General features: G+C 49.1%; 4 protein-coding genes and 2 non-coding genes across 6 annotated transcripts; 3 read left to right on the forward strand and 3 right to left on the reverse strand.

Moving 5' to 3' along the window:
- Positions 1-2,147: 2,147 nt before the first annotated feature.
- On the reverse strand, positions 2,148-3,378 carry FPRO_14237 (uncharacterized protein; the record flags this gene model as incomplete). Its single annotated transcript, XM_031219240.1, has 5 exons — positions 2,148-2,312; positions 2,360-2,603; positions 2,656-2,850; positions 2,908-3,197; positions 3,244-3,378. 5 exons carry the CDS (start codon positions 3,376-3,378, stop codon positions 2,148-2,150), a joined length of 1,029 nt encoding a protein of 342 aa, XP_031085018.1.
- A 976-nt stretch (positions 3,379-4,354) lies between these two features.
- On the reverse strand, positions 4,355-4,428 carry tRNA. Its single transcript has one exon. It is a non-coding gene; the product is annotated as a tRNA-Val (tRNA).
- Positions 4,429-5,960: 1,532 nt separating this feature from the next.
- Positions 5,961-7,769, forward strand: FPRO_14238 (putative mfs-multidrug-resistance transporter; the record flags this gene model as incomplete). The annotated part of the gene is made up of 1 exon (XM_031219241.1): positions 5,961-7,769. One exon carries the CDS (start codon positions 5,961-5,963, stop codon positions 7,767-7,769), a length of 1,809 nt encoding a protein of 602 aa, XP_031085019.1.
- A 474-nt stretch (positions 7,770-8,243) lies between these two features.
- Positions 8,244-8,317, forward strand: tRNA. Its single transcript has one exon. It is a non-coding gene; the product is annotated as a tRNA-Val (tRNA).
- A 214-nt stretch (positions 8,318-8,531) lies between these two features.
- On the reverse strand, positions 8,532-10,234 carry FPRO_14239 (uncharacterized protein; the record flags this gene model as incomplete). The annotated part of the gene is made up of 3 exons (XM_031219242.1): positions 8,532-9,529; positions 9,579-9,743; positions 9,793-10,234. 3 exons carry the CDS (start codon positions 10,232-10,234, stop codon positions 8,532-8,534), a joined length of 1,605 nt encoding a protein of 534 aa, XP_031085020.1.
- A 2,245-nt stretch (positions 10,235-12,479) lies between these two features.
- On the forward strand, positions 12,480-14,787 carry FPRO_14240 (uncharacterized protein; the record flags this gene model as incomplete). The annotated part of the gene is made up of 4 exons (XM_031219243.1): positions 12,480-12,944; positions 12,998-13,502; positions 13,615-14,102; positions 14,155-14,787. 4 exons carry the CDS (start codon positions 12,480-12,482, stop codon positions 14,785-14,787), a joined length of 2,091 nt encoding a protein of 696 aa, XP_031085021.1.
- Positions 14,788-15,200: the final 413 nt, after the last annotated feature.

Below are 15,200 nucleotides of genomic sequence, written 5' to 3' on the forward strand. Positions count from 1 at the left end.
AAAAGGGAGGGCTAGCGTCAGGCCATGAGGGGAAGCCCGGTTAGGAAGCCGTATGCACAGCCCTGCAGTAGTGTGCAATCACGAACTTTGAACCCAGCGAATCATCGACAGGGTATGTGTAGTTCCCCGAGACATCCAATACATCAGGTAGACTCCATTAACTTATCTTGGCTACTAGAACAGCGACTTACTTCATCATTGAAGTCATTGACCACCAGCACCGGCGTCCTATAAGCATTTCTTTGTTACCCTTGCTGTTTGTTTGCTTGGTCTTGGTTTGAGCTGGTTGAGCTCTTCTTCTTGCCAAGCTTCATGTGCTGTGTCTGTCTTAAAGCCATTGGTTCGGCCCAAAACTATTGACTTTTAGTCTTTTGAGGCACGTTATCGGTCGCGGGCCATTGGATACATCTTCAGCCACAAACATTGGTACTGCAGCAGCCAGGGGCAGAATTTACGCTTCTGTATTTTGGGCTCGGCCCGATATGGTACAATGGACATGGGAATGTGAATGTAAAGAGTGAGATAAGAGTCATCAAATAGGATGCCAGACACAAGACATCTGCTTTCTACTTTCCCACTGCTATAAGCTTATCGAGCCTTACGCCACTAAGACTATTTCAAATCATCATGGGCGTTTTGGTCTTCATCGTCGTCAACGACGTGAGCGCTGGGCCTTGTCGACGCCACCATGGCTAAGGCATGAATCACTCAAGTAAGCAAGACTTTCACTTAGTTTTTTACTAGCCTCCTCTCGACAGCGAATGCTGCCGCCTATTGTACCACTGAGACACTCACTGTTTCGGCTGAGACTTCAGCTGCTGTTTCTCGGCGCACCACCAATGCCGACTGTGACGGAGCAACTCCCTTCCATGACGTAGGAACATGCGTTGCTACTAATCGCAGCGCTCTCTAATGCACCAACACTCAGTTGGCAGACTCCGAACAGAGGACTAAGACCGTACTAGACACATATGTTACATCCATTGCCAATTCATTCCTGTATCACCACTCACTCTTTACTCAGGAGTCAATACAAAAAGGCGTATGGTGATATGCGAAACTTTGTTGCATTCAATGTGTGGCGATCTCGGTGTGGTGACATTGGGCTAAGGATTCCAGCTAGTGACTATGTGTTGAATGTAGAAAAAAGAATGATCAGCCCAAGATTTTAATAGTGTCTCAGATACTAAGTTGAACATCTCCATGTGGACGTCTATATTCACAGAAGATTTAAAGCTCTGAGGAGACGAAAGACACTTCCTATCATAGGCATCCAATACGCTTCGCTCTAAACAGTATGACTGGTGAGAAAGAACAGATGGCAATTTAACAAGAAATGTTTACCCTATTTGCTGGTGTTTTGATCTATCTAGCTCATGAATACATTGCTCTACTAAGAGGCATTGATTATGGACCATCTAGAAGTGTAGTATTTCGTGACATTAAATATATGACTTGTATCACGGAGTCATTATGAACCATTCAGGACTTCGCCGCTAGCTATTTATAAATGCCTATACAGTACCGTAGAGTATCACAGTTACACGGACAGCAAGCAGTACCGTGAACATGGTGTTAACAGGATTCTTCCGGAAGACAATTATGAATATAAAAGCCCTCCACAAATATCTCCATCAGCTTACACCAAACCCTGAGAACTAAATATAAGCACAAATACGACCATTTCAACTCGAAATAGACTCAGCAGTATCCAAGGAAGCACTATGGCAGACTCCGGACCCATCAGCTGGGTTAGAACAACTGACGTACATGAGAAAGTGATATTCTGGAAGTGCATGCAGTATCAAGGAGAAGCAACGTATTGTGGTAACTACAACAGCATAAAGCTCAGACAGTGCCCAAAATGCCAGTCTAGACGCGATGCTGGGGATGAAGCGGTCAACAAAATGGGGGCAATTATAGGAGTCCTTGAGTATGTTGAAAATAAGTCTGGCGTAGAGCATTGGCGTTATGACTCGGAAAAAATCTAACATCCTGGGTCTTCGATCTTCGGACAAATAAACAGGTTTTAACAGACCACAAGGAAAGCTTAGCTTCCATTTATGACATTACAGCTCGTTGAGCTAATCTTGCAAGGCATGCAAGCTGGAAGATGACACGCTTGCTTCTAATCGTAACTAAAATAACTATTGGTAATACTTGATAGAGTTGAAGAGCCAGTATGACTCTTTGAAGGCCTCAGGATGATTGGTGACATAGTCATCACAGGTCTTGGATCCAGTAGAAGCCTTGCATTCTTCGTTCCAAGTGCCTTGGTCAATGTTGTCTCCACAGAATGCTGTGTTGATAATCTGTTTCGCATTAGTACCCGACTTTTTGTGTCTATTGTTAGACTTACAATGGTTTGTCCCTTGAAGTATTTTCCAACGTTACAGCCAGAACCGCTGAGGAACTGGGAAGCAGGAGTACCCCATTTGCTGGGATCGGGGTTTCCAGACTTGATATCGGCGGGGATGCTCTGGCGGTTGAACCAGTAAATCTTCAGAGCATCAGACTCAAGCCAGACAGCATAGACGCCTCCTTTGCCCTTGTTGAAGGCTGATCCATATGAACCAGAGGCGTGAGTGCTACCGCAACCGTCGCTGAGAACATGAAGTTAGCTTATTGTCCTGTATTATACCATGATACACTGACTAGTTGGTGCCGTCCTCGCATTGCTCAGACTCAGTTCCCCCGTTGTTGCAATTAGGGCGTTCGTCAAGACCGCCGATCTTGGTGAACTTGCAAGCACCGCATGTATGCAGCGAGACAACGTTTTGGCTTTGGTCGTTGATCCCTTCGATAATGTCAATTTCCCCGACTGGGTCTTCGTCAAAGTTGTACGACCAGCTGCGACAGATGTTAGCTTATCAGCCCGGCCAAAACATCCAATGATGCGGAACTCACAAGGATGGCCAAACACCACAAGCCGTACCAGGCATGTGCTCAATGTCGGCAATCAGAAGGCCATTGCCATAAGTTGCCTTGGACTCCAGACGGACACTGTCTCTGCCATGTCTAGTCTTGCTTGAGCCAAGAAGTTTAGCCTTGTTCACAGAGTCAACACCAACGTAAACTTGGCCGTTAGTTGTTTTGGCAAGACCAGCAGATTGAGCTTTGCTTTTGCTCAAGTAGTTGACTGATCCGTGAGTGGGATCACCTCCGTAGGAAGGGTCGATACTATCGTAGTAGGCAGCCTATGTTGTCAGAGTTGTCCGGCTGATTTTGAGGTCAATAACGTACATCTCTGAAGTAAAATTGATCAAAGAAGTTGCTAGAGTCGTAAGTTGTCTTAAGAGAGAACTTGCGCGTAGCCCGGGCACAGGAAGCATGGGCTGAGGCCACCACCACCAATAGCGTGAACAAAGATGAATGCATGTTGAGTCTTGTGAAGAGAAAGAAGTGAAGTGCAGTTGGTGATGAATCAAGATCGTCGCTGGGATAGTTCAGCTTTACATACCAAATGCTGTAGCTGAAAGGATCACCTCACGGCCCGATCCTCAGCTCACCGTGGTTCGAAACTACCTCCGCCATTCGCTGCTTCGCATCGGAAACTATGCTCGAGACAAGCGTATTCCCAAGCGCCATCCTTCGCTATGCACGTGCCTTGGTTGTCACTAACAGCTCAGCGAGCAAGGGTTATTAGTGCTTAGAATAACGGGGCTGGGTGGTCCTTTGGAAAATGAGCAAATTTGATTCGGGGCAGTGCCAGTCATACGACGTGAGGCCATTATGTTCCTTCATTAATGCTAGGACGTGAGGCATTGTTCGAGGCAATAGACCTCATGATTCTGTGGTGAAAGCACGGAATGAGTTGCACGATGTGATACAAGATGCTTAACCGGTATAGCCAGCCAGTCGCGATGAACTTGTGTGCGACGTATGTGCATGCATTGTAGAAGAACGGTTCAATTCCAGCCTGATTTGGTTCCTGGCTCGGCCCTACTAGATCCGGGTTTGTTTGCGGCTGCGTAGGGCTAGCTTGGACGGGAGGCCTGGGCTAGAGTGTTGACCGGAATGGTCTAGACGAACCCAAGGTTAACGTTGCATATTCCTACGCATCATGATGGCTCAGCATAGGTTCCTAGGATGCCTAGTAGTACCTACAGTGAGTGAATGGGATCGATTCTGCATGATCTGATGACTCTGACCGCCTTCGGCATACGACTCAGGAGGCCTACAACTGAGCGCGTGAGTGAAAATTCCAAATAAAAAGGATGGAATGACCATTGAACAGAACTCTATAACAGATCTGATAAGAATACGGACAAGAACCGTTGAAAGCATGACTTGGGTGCTTGGCAAAGATGGTGCCCGTCTTGGCGAGATCAAAGTGCCGAAAAACAAAAAAATGTGGTTCCGCCCGGGATCGAACCGGGGACCTTCTCGGTGTTAACGAGATGCCATAACCAACTAGACCACGGAACCTAGCTGTTTTGCTGAAAGGTCGAACGGAATTAGAGTCTCAGGAACCTGAATGAAAACGACGCGCTCTGAGGAGCCGGCAGCTCAAATGCGCATGGAGCGGCCATGAACACTGGCTTACCATTTTATTGTTCAAATGGAGGAGCGGAGTTGGCTGGGGGTGTTTCATGTCACTAAACGGGCTTTGTATCTGGGTGACGCGTCGTTGTCAACTCCAGTCTGCAGCGGGATTCCGACTCGCGTGATACCGTGAGACAACTGCATGGATCAGTCCTACCCTGCAGCTGTTCAAATCATTGAAGAGTCAGCAATTTTGAGAAGCAGGAACAGTATTTGCAGGTATTAGTAGTTGGCATTTTCTATCTAAGCATTCGCTTGCTTTTATTGTGGCTTCATGACTAGTTAAATCTCCAATGTTGGGATTGCTTTGACGTGGCTTTCTCAGGCAACAAACATCAACGCTGGACATAAATAGCCCACGACGGCACGGCATGACCCCAGAGAAGTTTATTCACCCTGACATCTGCTGGGCCTAAGCATATCCTAACTCCGGGACATTGGTATGATTGGATACTACGTAAAAGATCTCCATTTCAAACCCTCGAATCTAGATACGAGAGATCTACCCTGGTGCTTAACAAGCGGATCATGCGATAAGCAACAGGAGTTCACGAGTCAGCAAGCTCCGTCTCCAGGGAGAAGAGCTGGGTTAGGCGAATTCTGTGCCTCGGGACCGAGAGATTGCTAAGCTGAAACCGGATTTCGGGAAAAGTCATGACGCAACTCCGTGGCAAACAGATTTTTAGCACAATCCTCGGCCAATGAAACTATTTTCGCAAAGTTTTCGTACAAATCTCCATGGAGTTTCCGCGGAAGATGTCTTGACGGACTCAACCAGCTCTCCGAAACAGTCAAATTACGTAGAAAATGTGCATCATCGAACCCAAAACATAATCTCTTGCATCTGACAGCAAAGGTTACGTCGCAGATATTATAAACCCACGCAGTTTCCGACTGTAACCAGTCCAAAGTAAAAAATACCCGTATCAAGGGCCGGGGTTTATATGATTACGGCCGAAAACCCGTTCCGGGTCCGACAAGCTAAGAGGTGATGGGCCGAGGCATAACCATAACGAGATAAAGGAGTAACCCAGAAGGTTCTAGTCTCTCGCTTGGTGATATCATCCCTTGCCGGATTTAACGCAAGGACCCAGTCACCACGAGAAGCCCAAGCCTGTACGGGGACTTACGGCCGGTCGGCGGATCCGACGAATCCATGCCATGGAATTGAAGAGATTTGAACTCCTTAGTCGTTAGTCGTGTTCGTTACGTCGTTGCTTAATAAAAAACTGTACCGTTTTGATGTGGAACCTTCCCTTGTCTCTGTTTATAAACTGCCTTGGCTCCCCGAGTCACCGGTGATCGACATAGATCTTGTCTCTCACACCACAGATCGCAATAACACTAACCGACGCGGAACACCAAACGTTAATCATTCCACAGCCTCGATCGGTAGTTAGATTACGACAATAACGATGAGCGACTCGGAAAACATCGAAGTCCCTGCGCGGACAAGAATACCCTACTGGCGATTAGTCGCTGACCAGGCTGGCATCACACCAGAGGTTCGAGATTACAAGTACGATGGCTCAGGTACTGAGGAAGACCCCTACCGTGTGAAATGGATTCCCAACGATCCCCGAAACCCTATGACCTTTAGCTTGGTCAAGAAGTGGTTCATCACCATGACCGTCGCTCTCACAACCCTTGCTGTTGCGCTCGTGTCGTCGGCTTACACAGGCGGTATCCGTGAGATCATCATGGAATTCCACATCAGCCAAGAGGTGGCTACCCTGGGTGTGTCGCTCTTCGTCTTGGGTTTCGCAATCGGTCCCCTTCTCTGGGCCCCTCTCAGTGAGATGTTCGGTCGTCAATACCTCTTCATCGGTACCTATGCCGCCCTCACTGCCTTCAACTCAGGCTGCGCGGGCGCACAGAACGCCCAGACCCTGATCGTCCTCCGTTTCTTCGCTGGCGCTTTCGGCTCATCGCCTCTCACCAACGCCGGTGGTACCATCGCCGACATGTTCCCTGCCTCTCAGCGTGGTCTCGCCATGGCCATCTTTGCTGCTGCTCCCTTCCTCGGACCCGTTCTTGGTCCCATCATTGGAGGCTTCCTCGGTATGAACGCTGGCTGGCGCTGGGTCATGGGCTTCCTCGGTGCCTTCTCTGGTGCTCTCTGGATCGTCGGTACCCTTTTGGTCCCCGAGACATACGCCCCCGTCCTTCTCCGACAACGTGCCTCCAAGCTCTCCAAGATCACAGGACATGTCTACGTCAGCCAGATTGACTACGAGCGTGGTAAGGTCACTCTTACTGAGTCTTTCAAGACCGCCCTGTCCAGACCTTGGATCCTGCTCTTCAAGGAGCCTATTGTCCTTCTCCTCTCCATCTACATGGCTATCGTTTATGGTACCCTGTACATGCTCTTCGGTGCTTTCCCTATTGTGTACCAGCAGAACCGCGGCTGGAACTCTGGTGTTGGTGGCCTGGCCTTCCTTGGCATCATGGTCGGTATGCTCCTGGCTATCGCATACACCATCCCCCAGAACAAGCGCTACATCAAGATCGAGCAGAAGAACGGTGGCTTCGCACCTCCCGAGGCTCGTCTCCCTGCCTGTCTTATCGGTTCCGTCTGTCTGCCCATTGGTCTTTTCTGGTTCGCCTGGACCAACGACCCTAGCATCCACTGGATGGCCAGTATCGCTGCCGGTGTCCCCTTCGGATTCGGCATGGTTCTTGTCTTCCTCAGTGTTATGAACTATCTCATTGACTCCTACACCATCTTCGCCGCCTCCGTCCTGGCTGCCAACTCGGTTCTCCGATCTCTCTTCGGTGCCGCATTCCCTCTCTTCACATCATACATGTACAAAGATCTTGGCATCCACTGGGCTTCATCTGTCCCTGCTTTCCTCGCCCTGGCTTGCGTTCCCTTCCCTTTCCTCTTTTACAAGTACGGTGCTTCCATCCGTGAGAAGTGCAAGTTCGCCGCTCAATCCGCTGCTTTCATGCGCAAGCTTCAAAACGACGCTGCTCCCCCATCTGAGGAGGAGAAGAATGACGAAACTGTTCCCGAGGAGGAGAACTTTGACGACGATGCCTCAACAGAGGTTGAGGAGCCTGCCTACGCTCCCATCACTGCTAGCAGGTCACACCACTCTGTACGATCGCACGCTTCTCGTGCATCGCGCGCGTCGCGGGCTTCAATGGCGTCGCGTCGCAGGTCGTATGAGGGCAACCCTTACGACATTGACAGAGTCAACACGAAGCAATCATTCACATAATCATCTCCTAAAAGTTATTATTGGGGCTGGAAACCCGAAAATTAATTGGTGGCATCATAGCGTTTAATTTTATTATAGACTTTACTTCAATTTACTTAATACCCAATTCATCTATTAATGCCATTCATTACAGTTGGTCTTGGGAACTTGTGATGTTATCGCCGTGACGTATTCGTGACTGAACGAGATTGTCACTGGCCGCCCACATTTGAAGTCATCTGGGTCGCGTTCACCAATCCCGTTGTCGCGATGCTCACGACTCCAAGCCGTTAAACCCGGCAGTTCGATGCTTAACCTTAATCGAAGCCGATCAATCGTCAAGAAGTTTCTAGACTTTGCGCTTCAGTGGAAAGCAAGAGACCCTCTCACCTCATACTTGCGTCCATGACCTTCGAACAGCGACCCAATTGTTGTAGGGACAATGAGAGCACCAACATAAGTTCCCGCTGAGCGAGATGAGTCATCAAAAGCCTCGGTTCCGTGGTCTAGTTGGTTATGGCATCTCGTTAACACCGAGAAGGTCCCCGGTTCGATCCCGGGCGGAACCACGTATTTTTGCCATCAATTCGTTTGATGGTCCATGTTTTTGCTCAACAGTACCTCTATTTGAGGTCGTTGAGTATAAGATACGTCACTTGGAAGCATTCGATGTTTTCAGATGGTGGAAATATCCTTCTTTGTCTACAAGCTCGCCATGATCCTGTATGTCTCTTGGTGGTTTCGCTATTACACTTCCTCATCTTAGCTTGGCTCTGCTTTCAATCAACACTTATCGCTCTGTTGAGCCTCACTTGCTGCTTCACTACTGACTTCTTCCATCTTCACTGGCTTTGGTTTGATGAAAACAGCCGACACAAGCATCAGTCCGCACAAAGCTGTGTAGAATGCCCACATAACACGTAGACCACTGACATACCCATGCTTGTCAGTCTCGCCCTGCGCCTTGTCACTAGACACAGCAGTCAAGTTGCCACCGTGAACAGTACGCTGGATAAAGACCGTTCCAACAACAATTGATATCGAGACAAAAAGACCACGCATGAAAGTGTACGCTGACATGGTCGCCGCCATATCTCTCTGGCGGACATGCGTTTGAAGAGCGATCATAGGGTTCTGGAAGAGTACACCGCAGCCGAGACCTGCGATAACCTCTGCTATGACTAGTTTAGGCCATTCCTTGTGTTGACCGAGGCTAATGAAGAGACCGATTCCCAAAGTCATCAGTGCGGCACCAACCAAGATGATAAGCTTGTAGTTGCCCGTCTTTCTCACAATCAGTCCTCCGACACCAGTTGAGATAGACATCGGGAGGATGAGAGGGAAGAGTGTGACTCCGGATATAATTGGCGAAAAGCCCAGAACGACTTGGAAGTACAGCGGCAGGAAGTAATCGCAGGCAATGAAAACGAACGAGTGAAGGTTGGCGACGGCGAAGGCGGCGATATTGGTGGTGCTCTGGAAGATTCTTATTGGGATGATGGGATTTTTGGCAAACTTCGCTTCCCAGACCATGAAGAGTGCCAAGATGACAACCCCAAAGACCAAGAGGCAGATAACAAAAGCAGACTTCCAGGGTGCAAGTCCACCTGAGCCAGCTTCAAGTCCGTAGAGGAAGCAAATTGTGCCGCCAATGATGAAAGCGAATCCAGGCCAGTCGAGGCTGCGAAGTCCGTCGACGAGAGGTTCCTTCTCGATGTCAACCTTGAGTAGGAAGAACAGCCCAATCAGTGCAATGCCCTCAAAGGGTAAGTTGATGTAGACTGGTGATGTTAGCAGCTATCTTTAAAAGGGTATGTTGTGTCAACCTACAGCACCATCTCCATGTCACTGCCTGAGAGAAGACACCACCCAGTACGGGCCCAATGGCTCCAGCCACGCCAAACACTATTCCTGTTATGCCATAGTATTTGGCACGATCTTTTAGAGGAAATAGATCTCCGATTAGAATAGTAATAAGTACCATACAGCCGCCGCCTTAGTCCAGTTAGCGGGTTGAAGTCGTTGTTTGATAGAGCGTACTTACCTCCAAGACCCTGGACAGTCCTTCCTCCGATCAACATGCCACTTGAGCTCGCCAAAGCACAAATGAGACTCCCAGCCATGAAAAGACCAGTTGAAGTCATCATGCTAACCTTGCGACCGACGATGTCAGACACCTTTGCCCATACAGGCGTCACCGCTGTCGTGGACAGGGTGTACGAGGATCCAATCCAGGCATACTCGCGAGCTGATACATGTAGTTCTTTACCAATAGTGGGAAGTGCCGTTGCCAAGATAGTAGTATCCAATGCACAGAGGAACAGTGTCAAACAAAGAGAAAGAACAACAAGACGCCGCTGAAGTGTCTTCATCGGCGGAGGCTCGTACGATGCACCCGTCTCAACGGGCTGGAGGCGCGCGCCGACAGAGTCCTTCTCGTTTGGCTGTTCATCTTGAGATGGCTGTGACTGTTGAGTCTCCGACATGATACGCGTGATGTTACAGCCGAGAAATCGATCGAACAGGAACTCGCGATTTTGTAAACAGGAGATTATTGAACGAACCACTTCTTCGAGGATAAGGTTGGGCTGGTTCGGCTCGCTTTCGGTTCGGGATGTAGGTTCCGGGAGGGTTGCATGATCTTCGTAGCGTGCCGATGGGAAACGGCAATTAGGTATTGTGCGATTGGCTTGTGAGACAAGTAGAGGGAGGAAAAGTGAAGCACTTTCATTTATTCACTGTACAAAGAGGTTACGGGCAAGGAACGCTCTGAGTTGAGACAGACTGGAATCTCAATTATCTTGGGGTTTGCAACACCATGATGGGGTTGCGACCGCGATGCCACGAAAGCTCATGGCAACGAATGTTGACATAAAGTGGAATAATTTACTCTCCAAACATGTCACTAAAACCTTACCCTGGAATCCTAAATTGAGATAAATTACTCAAACTTGATAGTGCTACTCTAAGGTAGATTTTGGATGCAGTGGAAGCTTCCAACTTTATTTGAACTGCTGGGTTAAATACCCTTGTAAACTCAATCGGAGTGCTGAAGTTTTAGGGTGCACAGTGCCCTATCTCCAGCACATCTCCCTCCAGGTGGTGCCAACAGATACTGACACTCACCTAAGGCCATTCAATATGTGCGGCGGAGAAGTCGCGTGTTAATCTGTTTGTCGGGAATCGATGCCCCGAAAGAAGAAAACTGAATGATACACTGGTCGTCGACAATAGTAAAAAAAAACAGATGACTTGGGAAGAAGCTCATGGGCAACTAACTGTGCAAGTCGTGAGTTTGCAACTTGAAGCAAGCAATTGATTCTGGCCAACAGCTGATGCCTGTCAAGCGTCTTTTCCCAGCAAGGGATGACAGAAATTGAAGCATTAAAGAAGGGCGAAACAAGGAAATAATCTTGCAATTCAAAGGATAAGTCCAAAATAAGACAATTCATGTTTGGTTGGATGGTGTTGTCGCTTTGTTCCCAGACGAGTACATGCGCAAATGTGAGAAAAGCAAACACGCACCAACAGCGCAAAGGCAAACCAAGAAAAAGGACGATGGCAACACGTAAGCTCTCTGAAATAATTAAGATAAATTATATGGAGTGATCCATCCGGAAGGTAGACACTTTTCGCTAGGTATGCTGACGCCTTGATGGTAGGTAATCTTTTGATGCCTGCCTGCCCTTGAAGTCGCATAAAAAGTTCACTGTTCTACCACGAGAATACCAGCAGGATGCCGGCGAATTCTCCTTCGATGACCAGCATATTTCTCACGACTTCTCCGACGAAAACATTCTTGCACATTCAAATAATAGAACTCCTACGGTGAAATTGAAGACACGACCGCGAGCGTTGACACTATGAACATAGCCAGCTGCGTAGTCGGCATTGGGAAGCGTGCTGAAGCTCAACAACCTGAGCAGCGCAAGCTTTCTGAGGCCCTCTGGAGGACGCAAACAAAAAGTGATTTGAGGCGACCAATACCATTGGATGACATTTGGACATGATCAGGACAAATAAAGCATCAAGTCTGATCATTATGCTTTGCATTTGGCCGCGAGTCTTGAGTCGCGTCTCATCTCAAATCGGCCAACCTGCAGCTCTCAGCGACAGACCTACCCCTCGATTCGGTTCAGAGGCTGACCTTTTCCGAACCGAATCGAACCGAAGTTTAGCGACGACGCCTCCTCAACGACTCAAGAGCTCATCTCCAATGAAAACGAGCACAATTGAATATGACCAAGTTAAGCTGGGGCCTCGAACTTCGTGGGGGCCTTCTAGTCTCTATTAGGAGACCCCAGAGTCTACCCCGCGAGGAAATATTCCTCTGATCTGAAGCCGCGAAGCTCTTCCGCGATTCGGAGATCCCCAGGCATGCGGGGAACATGTTTTTAGTGCACTGTACCCCGGACGCTCACTGCGATAGCGCCCTGTGTCATGGCTATCTGCGGGGGATACAAATTGTTGACGACACCCTCGGTCACCGTCTCGGAGAGACGTAGAATCTCTGACTGAGCTCACGGCCTCACTCTGTTGTTGTCAATTGAACCAAGCCTCGGGATATCGTACTTGAGACTCTGAGTCGCGGGCCTAAAAGTGACCACGTCGTCAAAGAGCCTTCTACGTTCATCTTGAATTATCGTCAATATCCCAAAGTTGTCTAAATCCTTTCCATCTCTCAGGATCGCGCTCCCAAGTTTTCTGCCACTGCCTACAGACCTAGCCAAAATGGATACGGTATCACAAGAACAACCTCCCTCACCAAGACCGCCGCGATCAAAGCGTGGTCGTTTATCGCTAGCATGCACACAATGTCGCAAGCGAAAAGTGCGATGCGACGCGACAACGCCCAAATGCCGTAATTGTGTTCTTCGCGGCGACGAGTGTGAGACCTTTGACCCACGAAGACCCAATGGTCCAGCTGTGCGCAAATGGCCACATAAGAGCTCACAGAGCATATCTACAATATCCCCGATTCAGCGCCGGGCTTCAATTGCGACTACGAGCCAACAGAGCTCTCCCGCGTCTTCGATCGTGGGGTCGCAACATGCAGGGAACAAAGAGAGGAATCCATCGTGGATCGAGCGCGCATACCAGGAGAGCCATAGCACGCCTGATAGCGGTACGGATGTGCACTCGAACGATAGTCCTGATGTGGTCATGAACACTGATGAGTCGTCGCATCGCATCAAGGTAAGTACTCGGGCTTCGACTCACAGCTGCATACTAATTGAGCTTGCGTGCAGTACATGGGCTCCAGCAGCCTACAATGCCTCACCCGATTTATCGACCTTTTCCTCCAGCGACGCGGATTCGACCCAATTGGCAGACATTTCCGATGGGGGATGTGCTTCACAGAAGAATACGCCCTCCCATTAGTGCCAGTTCTCCCAGACCTTCCCAGCATGTCAGTCATGGAGCCCTGTTTGAAGAAATACTTCAGTCGCACGCACCCTCTCATCCCCGTCCTCGATCATACAGCCTTCATATCCGACGTTCTGCGATTTTCCGAGATGCAACAGACATCCCCGACTGGGCTCCAAGGCGCGGTGACCTCAGTCGATGCGCCAGCGCTTGTCGCAGTCTACGCAGTACTAAGCATCGGAATGGACGACCACGAAGGTCAAATATCGCCAACGGCAACTGGCTATCTCACTGGGGCTTATTCCCTAGTAAGTCACCTATTGAGCTTCCCATATATGAGCTCGGTACAAGCGCTTGTATTACTCGCAATCGCAATGCGCGCAAGAGGTAATTACTCACTCACATCCTCAGCCAATCCTCACCCGACATCTCACACGTTGAGATCCTTCTCTTCGAACTCATAAAATCCTCTGACTATTGACGCTGACAATGTCTACAGGGAAGGATGGCCAGTGCTGGCATCTCCTAGGCCAAGCCATACGGATTGGCTACTCGATAGGTTTCCATCGCAAGATCGTTATATCCAATCCGAACCAAGATTCCGGCAACCAAGTCGACCGACGATTGCATTCCCAGGTTTGGTGGGCATGCTATGCTTTGGAGAAGTCCATGCAATTGGAGACCGGTCGGCCGAGCGCGATTGAGATTACCGATTGCGACCAGCCGTTGCCCGACAAGACCAGTGGCCTCGATCCCTGCTTCATCAGATGGGTGTCGCTGTCTTTGCTAGTCGGTAAGATTAGTGAGCACATCTTTCAGCGCAGAGCAGAGACCGCTTTGGAGTTCCTGTCGGGCATCTCAGAGCTAGATCAGGCGCTTGTCGATTGGCTTGACGAGGCGTCGGAAGATGTGAAGGCGAACCAGAGCGCTTCCAAAAGCTCAGAAGAGCGTTCATTTGCAGTTTTTCTGTCTCAGCAATTCCACCAAGTAAGTTTCCTCTGTCAAAACAACGCCGCAATTACTGACACATCTGAAACAGGCTCAAATTACCCTTCTACGAGCATCTCTCCTCTTCCCCGAGGCCTCTTTCAGCAAAGAAGTACAAAGGCATGAGGCCAAGATTAGTACAGCACGACTACTGCAAAGCCAAACAACCTGTGTGGAAGCTGCAAGGTCTATCATAACACAAGTTGCAGAGTTTGCAGATTCACAACCTGATTTCCTCCTCTTAACACCTACGCCCACTTTCCTTGCTGCGACAACCCTCGCGCTGCAGACATTCAAGAAGCCTCACAAGCGCATGGGGCGCAGTGATGGGGAGCTTGTACGCACTGCATCGGACTACGTGGCAGACTGCTATCGAAGGGTCGGACAACACAGCGAATTTGTGAAAGGCGTGCTCGAATTGACGCAGCGGGTGAACCAGGTCTTGTCGGGCGACAATAGCTCTTCTGTTGATCAAACACAAAGACCTCCACAGCAAGACTTGCAGACCACAAATAACGACCAAAGGATGTTATCGCCGAATCAGTTTGGCGATGTAGGGACGGATTCGTTTGTGTTTGATCCATTAGAGTACTTCCAGGATCCCTTCCAGGCTATGCCTTTGGATCACTTCTGGGCTGTGATGGAGAGCGACTTTGCCACGATTGGAGATCAAGGGATGTGCTGAGATGGCGTATGACTGGTCAAAAGACTCCCCGAGTTTTATCGCAAACTTACTCGAGCATATTATGACTTCGGATTAGATACCCTGTGCAGTAATGAATTGACAAAAGCATTTGCCTTACATACCTTTCACAAAAGGTCCAGCATAGGTGGCTTGACAGAAGAATGGAACGTTTCAAAGTCAAGCAGTAGATCGCCAGTGGGTGCATGCCTGATATAAAACTCCAAACGATCATCCTCGTCGGTTTCATTCCCATGCACACCGAGCCGAGCCGCTCGGACTCCATGATATGGGCTCATTGTGTAAGCTGATCATACGTGAGAGGTTCGGAAATTGCCTATCATCCTTGAGAAGGCTGCCAGTTGGGTTACAAGGGGAACAATCGCCCCTTCTTGTGACAACTTGTGATCCCTTTG

This window comes from Fusarium proliferatum (genome assembly GCF_900067095.1).
Source record: "Fusarium proliferatum ET1 genome assembly, contig: FPRO_scaffold008, whole genome shotgun sequence".
NCBI classification, from domain to species: domain Eukaryota; kingdom Fungi; phylum Ascomycota; class Sordariomycetes; order Hypocreales; family Nectriaceae; genus Fusarium; species Fusarium proliferatum.